General features: G+C 42.9%; 2 protein-coding genes across 14 annotated transcripts in view; one reads left to right on the top strand and one right to left on the bottom strand.

The window, feature by feature from the left end:
* The window catches only part of tmem200a (transmembrane protein 200A), a 127,526-nt gene that overhangs the window by 59,717 nt on the left and 50,814 nt on the right, over nucleotides 1–16,995 (bottom strand). The gene's annotated exons all lie outside the window — the stretch shown is intronic.
* The window catches only part of epb41l2 (erythrocyte membrane protein band 4.1 like 2), a 38,454-nt gene continuing 27,414 nt past the window's right edge, over nucleotides 5,956–16,995 (top strand). For 8 of the 13 annotated variants that reach the window (XM_052052725.1, XM_052052719.1, XM_052052720.1 and 5 more), the window contains exons 1-3: nucleotides 5,958–6,129; nucleotides 15,855–16,077; nucleotides 16,162–16,338. In XM_052052725.1, the coding sequence (XP_051908685.1) occupies nucleotides 15,871–16,077; nucleotides 16,162–16,338 (384 nt within the window). In that variant the 5' untranslated portion in view covers nucleotides 5,958–6,129; nucleotides 15,855–15,870. Of the gene's footprint in view, nucleotides 6,130–12,121; nucleotides 12,445–15,854; nucleotides 16,078–16,161; nucleotides 16,339–16,995 lie in introns of those variants that run through there. The other 5 variants (XM_052052727.1, XM_052052729.1, XM_052052728.1 and 2 more) reach the window with 3 other exon arrangements.

Genomic DNA, 16,995 nt, shown 5'->3' with positions numbered 1-16,995 from the left:
CTGTCAGTCTTTGTTGGGTAATTGTGAGCTGTGAGTATGTGAGCATACGTGTGCTCCTGTCATGTTTTGTTTACTGTTGTAGTTTGGTTTGATACTTGTGATTTCCAGGCATTTTTTGAGTACTTCGACTTAGTGTTTTTTTTTCCATTGTACAATGGTCAATCCACCCTGCTCCTCCCTGCTTTTTGGGGTCCTACAACTACCATCACGCAGAACGTAACAGGGTTTGATCAAATAATGGCCACACCCACTGGCACAATTGGTTAATGTGGTAAAGTTATTGTTACACAATCAACTTTAATTGCCTTGTGAACAACAAATACTCGGATCACCCGGAGAACAAAGGGGTAGAACGTTTGGCATGAAGCACACAAAAAATGTACAGAATGTTCACCCTCATTCTCTTGGCGTCACATTCAACCCGGTTTGAGATTTGACACCATTAAAAATACAATGAATACACGCCCCGAACGTGAATAGCGAAAACCCGCAAATGACTGTCATCATATACTATACACTGATTGCTCTTGTATTGTAAGTTTCTTTCTGCATGTAAAGGGATTCCCCCAAACAAATTCACAAATGGTTGAATCTGCGAATGCCGAACCGCAAATTTGCAGGGTCCGCTGCACACTAAATTACTTTTTTTCCCAACCTCGAAATTTGATTATTTTTCCTAAAGTGGGCTAAAAGCCCCTTGAAATAATCCTTGAAGCAATTCATATTTGAGCGTAAAAGATGGAGCAACACATGCAGACAGACAATATCGCAACACTCACTCCCAGATATTCTTTATCCTTTATACTTAAATGATTAATTTTACAGGACTTTACTGCGTCGAAGTAGATTTATCAGTGTGTGAGAAATCAAGAGTAACAGAAGTTTGAAACAGGACTAAGAGCCGTCGCTGTTCCCACCACATTTGCAGAGGTTGCCCAAAGGTTATGGGGGAAATCTGTAAAAAGTGAAAGAGTCAATCAGCAAAAAATGTTTTTATCCCGAAAAATTAATGGTGTAAAACAAAAAAAGGATGCTTTTTTTTGCCAGACACGTAGATGTCTATTTATGTCATGGTTGATTATTGCAAAGCCAAAGTTAGGTTGGTTGGGGGCTCCAAATCGTCTTTCATATTTGCAAAAGAACCACACTGAAGACAAAAGTGACTTTTGAGTTGAATTCACGACAAGTCACAGAAATCCATTGACAAGTCTAAAGTAACTTCAATATTTACAAGAAGAAATTAGCCTTTAGTCAACCATATGTACCTGTTGTAAGAGTCAAAGATGATTTTTTTTGTTATGAATTAATAAACCTAACATACATGTTTCCATTTTTTTGTTTGGTTTTGTACAAGGAGGAAACAAAAGTTACAGCATGGTTCAATATCTACTTCAATATTTACAGACATTGACAATCCACCAAAATGTCTACATTAGCTTCATTGTAGACTCTAAATTCATATTGATTTTTTACAAATATATGGATCACGGCTTCATTGAAGACATGCCTGTTGGTGCGTGTAAGTGGGTGGGAATCCTATCTGTCATTTTGAAGAATTCTGTGATTGACAGACAAGTCAAGCCCAGGATGTAGCACACCTTTTAGGCCTCAAGGCAGGCTCCAACTTCCTTGTGAAAATTAAAATGGATGAACGGATGCACTTGGCTTGAGAGCAGAAGCCGAGTGCATCCCCCTGGCCTGGCCAGAGGACCTGACAGCCGGGTCAGCAACTGACCGTCTTCCTTAAACCTTGTTGGAAGTCCGGAGATCCGGCAACCAGTTGATCCCACGCTATGAACATGAACATCGAAACTTCAACTAGCAGTTGGCAGTAGCGCAACCACATAATTGTATCGTTATAAAACCACTAACTAGCAAACCAACAAATCATTACCGACTAAGAATGGTAGCATTGTTTTGGTCTTTGTCATTAAGTGATTGTCGCTGTAGAAAAAAACCCCCGTTGGCAACAAATTTGGATTAAAATTTGAAGGTGGGCAGTTCAAGTCAATGTTTAAGGAAACGCAATTTATTTTGGAGCAAACTTGCTTTTTTTTGTTGCGCTATCATTGTTCCCTTAAATGTCACTCATTCATATTTTTAAGTTATTTAAGTTATTACCGTTAAAAAAATACAAGTTATGTGTTTATCTTACGAGTTATATTTTTGACAACCAGTTTTTGTTGTGGGTAACGTAACTTGAATTTTACTTTTACTTTAAGACTCCAAATGGAGGAAGTGGCTGTGTTACGCTGTTTCCGAAGTGAAACCTGATCTGAAAAGTAGCCTTGGGAAGAAAAAAAAAGGGGGAACTGCTAAAATACTCAACACGTAACAGTTTTTATGTCGTCATCTCCAACTCCGCTCTTGACATTGTGGTAAAAGCAAATCCTTCCTTTTTAAACTAGTTTTGCGCCTACACAGATGTCCAAATGGAGACTTTTCGTCTCAAATTATGTGACAAGTGTTAAAATATTACAAGCATGCAATGTTTAAAGTGACTTTTCCCCAGACAAAAATTTTAAAAATATCCTAAATCAAATATTTTTAAGGTCCAATTTGGGACGATGTTGTCTTCCAAGTGCTCACATTATAAATTATCGCAAATTCCTTGGAGGTAAAGGGGGAAAAAAACAACAATATATTAGAAGTAAAGCTACAAGATATGACACAAGTTCTACTTGGACGCCTGGAGGAGCTCGATCTGCAATTAGTTACTGCTGTCATCTAGTGGCCAGTTTGTAAATGTCCAAATACTATAACTGTCGATATTATTTTCGCACATGCCGAAAACCACAATTCTAGAAAAAATAAAATGAATAATTTCATTTAAAAAAATGAAACTCATTTTATTATTTTCAATTTTTGGGGAATTTCTCGGAATGTCCTCATCATTTAAATTCATTCAAATCCCTGTAAAGTGAAAATAAATGTCTGCATTTGACACACCCCACAGAAGAGTGTTAGTCACAACGCTGTCAAATTTGAATACAAAAAAAATCACCAGTTATATAAAACTAGACTTTCAAGATTTTTACTATGCTGTATTTAATGCTCATCCATATGGGTGTTTTTCTTTTCTTTGCATTTCTTGCCTTCTTCAGTCTTACGCGTCACCCGATACTCACGTCTAGAGTTACCTGCACACACAAAAAAGGCGTGAGACGGTACTCAACTTGACCTTGAGCAAACAGGTGCGCGCTGCAGAAAACAGCCGTGTTATTGTATTTGTACAGCATCTTGTTCCACACACACAAACACACACAGACACACACACACACACACACACACACAGAAAACACATTGCAAGGTACTCCACAGTCATCGCTGGTGCACCTGTCCGCAGGTAAAACAACGATTTAAGATTTTTGCATTTTTAAATCCATCACATTGAGATCTGGAAAGAAAAAAAATCAACAATTAATGTGTGATTGAAGTGTGGATTTTCAGATTTTATTTAAGGGATTACACAAAATGATGGCATTAATGATTTGAGAATGACATTCATTTTAAGACGAGTAGCTCAATTCCCCCCCCCCCCCCGTTTTCTTAACTAATCGGTCAATTAATTCTGCCACGTAACGAACTAGGCATCATCTTTAAAAAATCCACATCTGTCATGTCCTTGTCATGACTTCCGATGCTCAATTTGGTTGACGTTGTCCCCCTATTTTCTAGGATAAAGAGTGATTGTTGTGGAGTATTATCTGTCTATATGTGTTGCTCCACAGTTTCTGTTCAAGCAGAAGTTGCTTAAAGGGTTATAATACCACAACTATAGATGCCAATGGTGAGACCAACAATGGCATTTTCTATTAGATGTTAAACTAACAGGAGCTTTGTGTCAAAGCTGTTTGGATGTTTTTAAAAGACAACGTGTAATTCTCTTTGTTTTATGTTTAGTTTGACCCTCATTTTTGAAGAATTGTTCACTATCTGCCAAATTGTTACTTATTGTGGAGTGAGTTGAGTAAAATCCCCACCGAACAACCTCTTTCGTGCAAACTGGCAGCTCAAGGCACCAGAATGTCTCAGCATCATCAGCGCATCATCCATCTTAAGCCAATCCATTCTGTTTTCCGTCACATTTACGGCCTTTTAAAGCCTTCCAAAAGAACCAAATTCCTCAGAGGAGGGCCAAGCAGCAAACGCCCGTTCCTCTAGAGATGGCTGTACTCGGACGAGACTGGCCGATGTTTGGCTGTCCAGATGGCAGCGTCCGGGTAATGCCCCGCAGGAGAACACAACGTTAATCCCCCTTCGAAAGAAAATGCGCTGTCTTGATCTGGTGCTTGCATGACTGGAGGGAGCTTCCCTGACCTGGAGGGAGAAGTTTGGATGTCGATTGCAGTAGAAACCTTGTCATTTTACCGAATGCCCTGGGTGTTGTCGTACGGGCCGATTAAAAAGGACAAGAGGTGGGTTGGTCTGCTCCAAGATCAAGTCAAGTTTTTAAGGTGCTGGGTCTTAATCTCTGTGTGGGAACTATTTTTGCTATTTGGGATCTCTGACAAGCAGGTATGTTTTGTCGAGAAATAGTAAAAAAGCCCAGGGGGTATAATTTGCTGACGTCTATATATTTTAGGACTCAGCGCAGTGTGCGTCTATTTGAGAACTCAAATGTGAACCAAGTGAAACGTTGGTAAACAAATGAAGCTTTTTGTGCTTCACTAGAGATCCTAACAACTCCAATCGCTTACCAACTCCTAAGCACTTAACTCTTGACCCAAAACGTAATTGCTAAACCTACATTTCACACCAAACATTGGGCCCGAGTCAATTTTTTTTTTTTACATTTCAACCTACTGATGTCTGATTTTCTGTCCCTTTCTCTCCCTTATGCTTGTATGTGTACGCTTATTGGATTCATGCTGCTCGACAAATGGTGAGTTCACTCCAAGAAAAAAAAATAGAAATTGTTATTTTATATGTCTAATATGATAAATGTGGAAAATAATTGCAGTTCTTCATTGCGGCTGATCGAATGGATTTTCTTATACTGGTAATAGTGACAAAGTCTTTTTACTTGTTTGTTTTATCATCTTTCGTGGATGTAAACTTGCCTTCCATTATAAGCCAATTACATGAGCTCCTGTAATCTGGATGTAGGTACATGTGAGGTACGTGAGTGAGAGAGGAAGAAGGGACAGACACACACACACACAAACAAACAAAAAAAACGATGATGCTCGGCCTTTTGATGGTACAATTACCAAGATTGGCCAACTTGCGCTTGTGTTGCCCAGTGAGACATTTTGTTGGCTTTTGAATTTTTTTCCGGGATGGTGGGTCTGTGGATGTACCCCCTGAGGTGGATGTCGCCCTGTCCCGCACCCACCTAAGACGCCACTGCTCACTAGACCACGTCCCTTAAAGACACACCACAGACAAAGAAACATACAGTGTTTATACAGTCATTACAATGTAAAATCCAGTTTATTTCTTAACGTTCTCTTTCATTATATTTGTTTCAATAGTAATATAATGTTAGACATTTAAAACCAAATGTTTTTTTTCGTGGGGCTGCAATAGATTAAGTCACAAAATTAACTAGCATCCATCCCTAACAGTATGGTTGACTTCCTTGCTCGGTTGTAATTGTGTGTGTATTTTTTCCTAAAAAGTGCACGTATTTATTACTGGAACGTTCGTGACAGACAACGACGTATTCTGACTTTTAAAAAATCGTCTTGCAAAAATTATCTTGCTGCACGTCGTCGTCGTAAACCGAGGATCAGTCGGCTATGTTGCGCAATACTCATCAACACGTTGTAGTGACTAATCACCCCCGTTAGAGGGTGCTAGAGCGCCACATTCGCAACTCCACATCCACGTTCGACGCTCCCTCCAATGTGATTGACCAATCACGTCGTAGAACCCAAAAACAGTAATCCACGTCGACAAATGGCGAAGAGAAACGGGCCATTTTTTTCACAATAGGGCGGGACTTGAGAATGATTGACACGCCTTGCCTCTGCGCCTGAGCCAGATTTTCTGTGAGGACTCGTCCGCTGGAGATTTTTGTTTGCAGGAGGCTCGCAATACTGGAATTAATTATTGAGGGGGGAGACGAGAGGCCAGGACTCATTTGGACGGTCTACATATATTTCAACTGAGATTTAAAAACAGGTATTGTTTGTTTTTGGGCTCCCATTTAAATCACGTGATGAGTCACCGTCGACTCAATGAAACGGTCGTGGTTGTTTATGCAGGATCTGTAAGCACGCTACATGCTTTAGCAAACGTTCGAACGTTCCTCGTGATTTAGAATTATTTATGATTTGGAGTGTTTTTTTTTAGATGGAGTGGGCTTTCTATCGTGCTCACCCCAACTACCCACGCTGAAACGTGCTTACTAGCATCGACGGTAATATTTCGTGCCCACGTCGCCGTAACATTGGTTAAAAGGGCTATTTTTCAACTATGTTTCCCCTGTTTACGCTTGTACATGTCGGTTGCATTACCGCTGGCTATCGGCCCCTCGCTCGTGTCGTCAAACATCCGCCTCTGTAACTACCCCAGTTTCTGCAGGGACCATTCATCCGTCCCGCTTTCTGGACAAGCCGTAGATAACCCTGTCGTTCTTGGAGATTTTGCGCTTTAAAACTAATAGTTTTTAAAATACTTTTTCACTTCTAAGCATGTGTGTGGAGTCTTTCCTGTTTATGGAATAGCTGTAGACTTGTGGCCCGAAGCTGTTTTAAGGTTCCTCGTCGTGCTGAACGTGTATGATCGCAAGGGCATGTGGGAAATGAAGTTCTGAATTCCAAACTTGTGTGCGTTGTCCTCTTGAACTGGTAAAAACATCAAAAAGACAAAGCAGCTGTTAAGACCAAAAATAGTTGTGCAACATTAAAAAAGTATAAAGCATTTTATAAAACCCTGCTTCAAGACTCCCAACATTCTAGTTTTTTAATTATAATTTTTTAAAATTATTTATTATTTAACTTTTGTCATGATGGCTAATCCTAACCCTTCTCTAATTCATAACCAAACACATTTTGAGTTTAATGCCTAACACGAAAGTCACTTAGACACTGTACTTGGTTTTTGAGGCACCACCTGCGAGGTAGGGATGATGGTGACACAGCATTGGTTGCTAAGCAACGCAACAGAAAGTAGCCTGGTGCCTTTCGCTGCTGGTTTGAACATGAAGGAGGCTGCAGGTCGTGGCTTTGTCATTGAGGAGGAGGAGACATGAAACAAGTCAAGCATTTGTGGCTGTGCCGCTCTGTCCTTTTTGAAGGGCTACAGCAAGATTTTCATTTCAGTTCAGGCAAGCGGCATTTTTCTGCCACCTGCGGATATTCAGAAGTCTCCTGTTTAAAAACATTTCTAAACAATCTTTTGTTTAGAAATGTCAATTTTTTTTCCTCGTGTGGATTCTTTCACATTTACAAAAAAATGGTGACAATGTCAAAAACGTGTACCGTTTCACCTGTTGTGTTGTTTAAGTGTGTGTCGGTCACATGCAGAAAAAGCGATCATCTCACAGCCTCATCCTGGGTGTGTGTGCGTGTGTGTGTATGTGTGTGTGTATAGTTCATCTATAACTGTCATGTTCAGGGAACAGTGGCGGCTCTGTCCCACTCGCTAATGAGAGTCCTTAATTGCTAGCTCTGCCGAGAGATTCCTCCGCTCATTAAAAGGAGCTTCCGCTTGAAACAAGTGTTTGCGTTTTTTTTAAAGCAATATTCCAAGGATACTATCGGTAACAATGACCAGTAAGTGGTACCCTGGTGTTCATTAAGTTTTGCGTTTGGCTAGTACTAGCCTCCACCATCAGGAGGTGGTGAGTTTAGGAGAAACGAGGAACACGAAAATAGCGAAGGCGAGGAAGTGCAAAGCGATGTCAGGGAGGCAGGAAGTGAGATCGTAGCTGTTATATGGAAGGAGAGAGTGACAGATATTGCTCAACCATTCAGAATAGGCTATGGGAACATCCTTGGCGAGTGTGTGTGTGTGTGTGTGTGTGTTGACCCTATGGGTTCAACGGGAACACATTGTGTCACACAAAGCTCGGTGTGACATTCCTGACTGTCGTTTCGTGGCATTTCGTAAGCAATTCGAGGCCTTACATCTGCAAGCGGTGACAATTGGACCCTCAGACCCTGGATGTCTCTTTCTGATTGTGGTTCATTTTGAATAATTCCATCCTGAGATTTCATCAAAATACAAAAAAAAGTCCTGCAATATGCCCAAAATGGCTGCATCACACCAAAATGGCTGACTTTCTGGTTGTGGTTCCATGGTCGTCACAAAAGAGCCAGAGCAATTGTAAATTTACCTCGTGAATATCTAGCCCACGCGAAAACTTTAAAAGGCATGTTTTTATGCCTTGTTGCTTTTGTACTTCAAAATCGCACATAAACTCTTGTCATCTCCGGCGAAGTGGACATATTGTGAGGTTAAGCGGTGGGCTGTGACCGCTCAGCGGCCCTTTCAAAGCCTTCCGCGCCGATGGGCACTGCGGGAATCAAAATCGGACAAGGCAAGATCAGAGAGGTGCGGATGAAAGGACGCCGTAATGCAATGTTCATTTCGTTTCCACCTCCGCGGAGACAGTAGAGGGGGCGTCAAGTGATGGAGCTATAAAAAACACGTGGGAAGGAATGGGGCAAAGGGAAGAGGTTCAGATTGATGGCAAAAGCAGAGTCAATAAAACCGATATGTGCGGCTGACTAGAGCTTACAGCCTTTTAAGTGTTTTTTTTTCCTTTTTATACACAAGGATTAGTAGGGTTTAATTGTTTGCTCGTTGAATAGCTCTATTAAACCCAACAACAGACCACTTTAGAAGAGAGCAAAGTGACTTCTTCCAGCGAGTGTCTGACTGGAGGCAACGATGGAATGAATACCAGAAAAAGAAAAAAAAAAGAGAGGGCCTGTGGCTTTGGCAGAGGTCCAAACATGGTTAAAAACAGATTAATCAGCATCGGGTCACATTCTCACAAAGAGGGACTGAACAAGAGGTCACAGCGAGATGCAGCCCTCGTCGTGCTTTGAAAGGCCACTTGATGCGGAGGGACGTTAGACAAGTGGTAATATTGTGCGCTGGTTTGAACGCACACTGACCGCGCGGATGTCGGCATTAGGTGTGGAAAATGTGAGCAAGGGTATGTTACGACTGTTTGTGTATTTTTGAAAAACGTGTGTGTAAGTAACAATAACTTAAATAAAAAAAAGATTTGTAAAAGGCAAAAGAAAAGAAGTCAATATTTATAACAAAATGAAAATGGATCACAACCGTAATTCGAGAGAATGAGTAGTTAACTTCTCTGCGCTTTTCTGCTTTGTGAAGTCATGTCAAAGTCGAAGCCGACTGACGTTAGCCATGCTAGTTAGCTTGTTATCGGTCTCGGTAGCGGTTCCATAATACGATACCAATCTTGGACACTCTGGTAGACGGTTGTAAAAGTTCATTTCCATAAGTAATTTAGCAACGTTAGCTTGAATTTATCTCAGTGTGATGGCTAATACGAGCACGCTTTCCTCACAATTGAAACCGCTAAGCACCCAGGTCTAGCATGGCCTCTCACTAGTATGTCATGTCCTGTAGTAGTTTTAGTAGTCATTTCCAGGCTTTCAGTTTTAGCTTGAAATGGAGAATTGTCTTCTTCTCCACCTGTATCGTGTTTCCCTTCTCTGTCCGCTAGCCAAGTCCGTTATTTGGCACTTGTTGCCACCACCTTCTATGGGATGTAGGTCTCCATAGCGACGCCACACCCGAGAGTTACCGACTGGAGACTCTTGTGTGTCGTCTACTGTTTGCGGTTTCATCACGAGTTTTGCCTAGCAGCTAATATTTGTTTTTCAGTTCCTCTGGCGCGCACAGCGAAACTCCCTTCATCTCCCCCCTCGCGGGTTCCGCCCATCCCCGGCTCACTCGCACGTTCTCACAGACGCTGCTCGCGCCTCACCTCACTAATGGCTGAATGGGAGAGTTTAGCGGACAACAATGGCACATATGAGCCCAGCCATTCTTCTCACTCAAACATCCAAAGAGAGATTTGGGCAAACGTGAGTGGAGGCTGACATCGTTTCAGCCATTTCTCAGTGAGTTGCCGCTACATCTAATTACCCGATTGCAAATTCACGGCAAGATCTGATCTTTGAACTCTTGTTCGGAATGAATGTTGTTGACGAACAGAGTTACCAGCGCATGCGACAGAAAGAGATAGAAAGAGACAGAAGAGGCCCGAAGGGACTGACGGACAGGACACGCCAACAGACGGAAACATACACTCGCAGATTATCCCCTTGTGTAATCCTCAGTTTGAGAATCAGTGCGCAGTGTGGCAGGACCAGCCGTGTTTTCACACTGGCCAGCTTGTGTGCGAGCTGATCAACTTTTTTACAGTGTAAATACATTCAATGTAAGACAAGTTCATGGATTTAATGAGTGATGGTTTTGAGGATGATCCTTAGGGGTTGTTTTATTTGCAGTTGAGGATTTGAGTGTTGGCAGACCTCAGTTTTGGATCATTAAAAAAAAAAGGGCATAAAGAAAGGGAAGGAGCACTTCCTGCAGGTTCCGGCGTGTAACATCAGCCGGCTGTAAAATCTGCTCTGAAACGGAGGTTTAGGCATGACCATAATCTCTTTTGTCACTTGTACGCCTGCTCAATAATCTTTATTTTTTCTGCAGTAATCTCTTGTCTCCATGGGGATTTATGCTTAGTGTCCATGAATGCTGTTGCCGTGGTGACCCGTCCTCCCTTTTTGCCCCGACACTGCCGCATGCATGGACGCAAAGGGACGGGCCGGCTTTTTCTATACCTGTCTTTATTGGATTTTGTCACACACGCGGAGCCAAATAACTTGGGCCGGGGGTCGGGGGGGGCACAAATGAAAGCAGTCTTGACGTCTTTGTCACGGCCCTGCTCTAGTTTACGTTTCCCATAAAATTGTACATCTGAGTGTTCAGGCAGTCATCGCCATGCCGACGACCCCTTAAATCCAGACAGACAAAAAGTTGTAAGTACATGAGTGGGTGGGTCTGTAAGCACGTTTGGGGGTGGGGGGCTGGCCTTATTGTTTGAGAGACATCAGAACTTGTACTGAGGAATGGTCTGTGAGTCAATTTGTACCAGTCCAAACAAGCAGAACAGAACAGGTGGGTGATGAGCTGACGAGTCTCAGGTGTGAGGTGCAGAGCACCCCGGCTGAGGAGGCTGCCTGGCTGGCCCCCCCATTTTGAAAACTCTGCTGTTTTTGCAAGCGTATGTATCGTGGTGGAAATATCTGAATATTTGTACGTAAACCACAAAACCAAAAAGTTAAGCATATTTGGGTGAGATTTCACGATGCACCTAAAATTAGACAGCCGATTCATTCTTCTTCTTCTTCTTCTTATTATTTTTAACACATTACAACACAAGACAAAGAGAGTGACATTCAAACATTCCCCTCAAAAAAGAATTGGCAAAAAAAGTGCCAATTTTTGGCGATTTTTCTTTCTGTTGCAAAATGAAAAAAAAAAATGCTAAAGGTATTGTTTCAAAGTATTGTGAAACTGTCAACTGTTCTGCCTGTAGTTCATATCTTTCAGGGACCAGAAAGGAAGTCATTTTATCCTATATATTTTTTTAACTTAATCGAAGGTTTATCTGCCAAATATTTGAATATCCACATCAGCCTAAAAAAAATCCATCCCTTGCTCAACCAAAATGCACTTTAAAGGTGATCTGAGTTTGAACTTTTGAATATCAAACTGTTGGTGTTTGTACGTTTCGTCCAGCCATGAGGTGAGTCAGCGTTTCTGAAGGCGCATTTCTCAGTAAATAAAAAAAAAAAATTATTGTCTCATCAAAGGTTCTTCCGTCCTCAGGCGTGTTTTGTTGCATTAACCTTTGAGATGTTACAAAAGCAACAAAAAAAAAGCATTAATCGCTACTGTATTTTGCTTGACATATTGTTATTTTTTTTTCTCCACAAAAAGATATATATATATTTTCCGCTTTTTGGTAAAAACCGGTTCCTGTCTACGAATGCTGATTAATAAACAAGTGAAAAAGCTAAATTGGGGAAAACACTCCCTTAACTGAACTGCAAACTGGAATAGGCGCATTGGAGCTGAAGTGACAGTCTATTAGAAGACATGCTCACTCTCTCGCTCTCTCTCTCCCTCCCCCCTTTTAGCCTCTCTCTGACTCCCCTCCTCTCTCTCTCTTTCTCTCTCGTCATTTTCTGCCCTCGTTTCCGCGGGTGAAAGTCCCGCGGGAGGCAGGCGCTCAGCTCCGCGGGAGAGCCGACGGGATGAAGGAGAGGAAAATGGCACTGACAGCTTTGTAGGTGGGAGACCAAAGTGGAGAAGACTGCAGGGAGGAATAAGAAGCGTTTTTAAAAAGCGAGCAAAACAAAAAAGCAAGAGGGGGGCGGGAAAGGCAAGAGGCTAAAGGGAGGACAGGAGCTTGCTTGCAAGAGGAAAGAAAAGCAACAGTAGGTAAGCATGCCTGAGGGCCGTAGCTCTTTTTGAAGAATGTTTGGTTGAAGCTTTGGTATCCGAAACCATCGTTAATTTGGGGTTCAATGATGTCCGATGTTTCGAAATTCTTCACTGGCATGCAAGTGTAAGAAGAAGCGTACCTTAACGTGCGCCTCAACTCGTGCACATTTTTTAGAATGTAAATGCCAATCTTCATGTGAAAAAAAAGAAGCCATTGACGGCACTTTTGTTGTTTTATAGTTTTGTGGTGTCACAAACACAAACTTGTTTTTGTTCCGCTCTTGGGTCGTAAACCAGTATTAATGCTTCTCACTTAAAAACGAAAAACGATATCAACAAGCTTTTCTGTTTGCCGGCGAAAGAAGAGAGTCTACTCTTTGATTTCTTACTTTATCAGAGCACGCAATATTCCGTGAATTTTAAAAGCTCATTGAAAATGCTTAAAAACGCCTGAGAATATGTGGACCTCTGCCTTGGAAACGGCTTGCAGTGAAAGGATCAAGCTAAATTAATATTTTAAAGCGTACTTAAGAAAAACTATAAAATGATCTTATGATAGCTGACCTCTTCTCAACACCTTGCGTAGTCTTACGAGATTTGCAACAGTTTTTTTTTCTCACTTTGCACATTTAACCTCCATTAACTGTGAAATTGCCAGCTCGTTAACACTCAAACAGATGCCGTCACCATCCGCGGACAAACTTTGCGGTCTGCTCGCCCTGCTCGGATCACAATCTCCCGCCATAAAACACTCCGCATGTCCATGCGTTGCGTGTATGCCTAGAGGCCGTAATAGTGTCACCGCCATTGTTTATGCAGACTGTGGGAAGATGAGTGAACCCGGAACGGGGGGCGAGATAATGCGAGGGACCCATTGGATGGGGACTGAAAAGAGAGCCCGGAAGAGAGGGATTGTGAGCACAGGGAGATGAGTGCAGCTGGGGGAAAAAAAAGAGAAAGAGGCACCCAAAGAGAAAGAGAGAGAGAGAGCAACAAAGTTAAGAGAGGATGGAACAAGGTCCCCGCTCTTTTAAAATTAGTCCAGCAGTAAAATGGCCACGAACGACGACATCTTGCAAAAACAAAGACGCACACCGATGCTGAACTGCGAGTATGTGCGGGTCGTAAATTCATATCGGCTCCAAACATTGGTTATCGGCCTACAACACGGGTGTCAAAGTCAAGGCCCGGGGGCCAGATCCGGCCCCTCACATCATTTTATGTGGCCCTCGGGAGCAAATCATGTGTGTCAACTATCATCATTCTTGCTGAAATCTGTACCAAAATGTTGAATTGGAATGGGTAATAAATAACGTTGAGATTTTGCACTGGCCCTCCGAGGGAAGACGTAACTCCAAAGTGGCCCGCGACAAAAACTGAGATTGACACCCCTGGCTTACATAATTCCGAATAGTCCATGTCGTTGATAGCATTGGCCCTGAAAATAAAAACCAGAACATATCGTTTTATAATAATAATTAAATGATGTGAAAGACAATTGTAAATAGCACTGCGATTTATCCATTTTGTGTTTATATTGCACTTAATTGAACGGTGTTTGTTGTTTTTTTCTTCTTCTTTCTTCTTTCTACCTACATTCTTGCTGCTGGAGGCTGTAAATTTCCACACTGTGGGACAAATAAAGGATATTTTATCTTATCTTTATCATTAATCCATCCATTCATTTTCTGAGCCGCTCATCGTCACAAGGGTCGCGGAGGGTGCTGGAGCCTAGCCCATCTGTCTTCAGGCAGTAGGTGGGGGACACCCTGAACTGGTTGGCAGCCAATCACAGGGCACACATAGACCAACAAACACCTGCGCTCACACTCACACCTAGGGACAATTTAGAGTGCTCCAATAACCTGCCATGCATGTTTTTGGGAATGTGGGAGGAAACTGGAATACCCGGAGAAAACCCACACAGGCATGGGGAGAAGATACAAACTCCACCAGTCAACCAGCGTTTGTTAAAAATAATACATGGGCAGATGTTGGGGGAAAAAAATCTATTGTAATATTGAGTGGGGGGGGGGTGAGCAATCTCGATTCTGCTTCAAAGTGGTTCAGGCCTTGTTGAAGTGAAACTATTAACTGTCTTCTTGGGCGCATCTACATTATTTATCTTCTGCCCTCCTTATCTTCAGCTAGCTTGCACACGCAGGCATTTATTGTACACGCGCCTCCCTTCTCCATCCATCCATCCATCCATCCATCTTCCCCTCCCTTCATGAGCTGACCGTGCGTAAGGAGACCTGTTCTATTTTTATTCCCGTGTCCTCCCCACTGCTTCACATTGATGGCAGGAAGGTGACAAAGGAGAGTACTGAAGATTTAGAACACTTTGAAAGGACACTGGGCGATGACAATGCCTTAATCGGAAATGAATCACGTTTTAATCCTCGGCCCGAAGCCGTTTGTTTGTACACATGGTCACGCACACGCATAATCATGCAGTGCAAGTCAAACACAATCCGTTCCGTGACGTTCCATTACCCCCCACCCCCCACCCTCCGCCCCGCCCCTGCCTTGTGATGGGAAATAATGGAAATACAGTCCTGGTTCAATCTGTGGCCATCATTAATAGTGTTACCTACTCTCTAAGCGCAGTCATTCACTGTCGGCCGCTGTCTGCTTATCTTCACATTTAGCCCTTCTTTGCCCTCTTACACAGCTTTTAAGAACAGCGAACTTGTTGGACGGACTATCCAAATGTGTCGATTGTCGACAGCGCCGCCAGAGATATTTCGGTTGATAAGTGTGGGTGCGTGAGCCACAGCAGCGGGGTTGAGGGGTGGGGTGGAGGACAGCAAGTTGCATTTTCAGGAATTTACTGTGTTATGCTTCCGCAACAATTCCCATTTAACGTGGAAGTGGTTGTAACGTGAGCCAAGGGTTGAGTTCTTTCCAAAGCCAAATGTTTCTGACTGTATTTTCTCCCCATGTTACTTGACTGCCTTCGTGACTCAGTGAAAAGAGACGAACAGGCCTGAAAGCATTCGGCTGCAATGGGGGGGGCTCATTTATAAAAGATGATTTTCTGCTAATTCAAATCTGAGAAGGGGCGCAGTAAAAAATGCATGCTGATACCTTAAAACTACTCTGTGCTGTGGACTACTAACTATATCACTGAGATGTTTTTTTCTTCTTCTTGACAATATGGTGGAATGAACTGCATACTTATAAATATATATATTTTTTCAATGAAATCTCAATACAGCTGTATGCTATTGACGAATATAATGATCGTCGAGTCGCGAAAGCATACTGTCAATAAAAGGGATACGCATGCCACATATATGCTGCGTCTACAAATTCATTGTATCTATTTAATTATCAGCATGATGACTTTATGTTCAACATTATTACATCATCTATCCTCATCACCCAATTCTGCTCCCGGGCAGGTCGTGACGTGTCGCCATGACAACAGAGGCAGGCTCGGAGACAGAGGTGAAGGAGAAGGCGGAGAAATCAGCCGCCCGGCTCAGCCAATCGGAGAAGGACACCAGCGAGAGTCAGGAAGTGGCCGCCACCGAGGGAGAGGCGGAGAGGCAGAAGGAGAAAGAGGGCAAGGGGATATCGCGCTACCTTCCCACATGGTTTAAGAAGCAGAAATCTCAAAGCCAGGTACATCCACACGGATTGCTCCCGTCATACGATTACCCAGCCCTGCTGTTTGGAGCTTCCAAATAAACGCCATGGTTTGTCCAGACCTCCCCGACCAAGGAGGTGCCGTCTCCAGAGGAGGCAAGCAACAAGGAGGAGGTCCCAGAAGTGAATGGGCACCCAGAGGAAGTGGAAGAGAACGAGGCGCTCAGTAGTCCGGTCCAGGAGCAAGTAGAAGAAAAGGAAGCCGAGTACCATTCCAACGCCAGCGCAGACACAGAGGTAACTTGATGGCATGCATGGCGCTTATGTCTAAATATGGACACGTTCATATTTTTTCAAAATCAATACTGTTGTTGGACGGCCCGGTAGTCTAGTGGTTCGCGCGTCGACCTCACAGTGCAGAGGTCGTGGATTCGATCCCGGCTCCGGCCTTCCTGTGAGGCTCACTGAACACTCAAAACTGCCCCTAGGTGTGAGTGTGGATGGTTGTTCGTCTGTGTGCGCCCTGCGATTGGCTGGCAACCAGTTCAGGGTGTCCCCCGACTACTGCCCGAGAATGGCTGGGATAGCCTCCAGCACCTCCCTGCGACCCTTGTGAGGATGAGCGCCTCAGAAAATGGACGGATGGATTTTCGCGCATTATTAACCCATTTAAAATGTTGAAAATAACTTGCGAAGAACTCAGTCTGAGAATTGTTGTAGAATTCCGCATCTTTTCTAACTCTCCGGGAACCGTGCTGCATTATGCCGCCTGAAGATCGAAAGTGCACTACCACATATTTCTTCTTCTGCTTCTTTTTCTACTTTCTTTTTGTCAATTGACAAATACCACCACCTTCTGGCCACCACTGGTAATAAACCAAAAGCTGCCAACTCCCAAAAGAAAGTCAAAACGATGAGGTAGAGATTTTTTGTATAAGGTGCCTGACCAACCAA

This window comes from Hippocampus zosterae, chromosome 19, assembly GCF_025434085.1.
Source record: "Hippocampus zosterae strain Florida chromosome 19, ASM2543408v3, whole genome shotgun sequence".
Classification (NCBI taxonomy): Eukaryota; Metazoa; Chordata; class Actinopteri; order Syngnathiformes; family Syngnathidae; genus Hippocampus; species Hippocampus zosterae.
The sequence above is the reverse complement of the archived record's forward strand: the minus strand, read 5'-3'. Positions and strand labels throughout refer to the sequence as shown.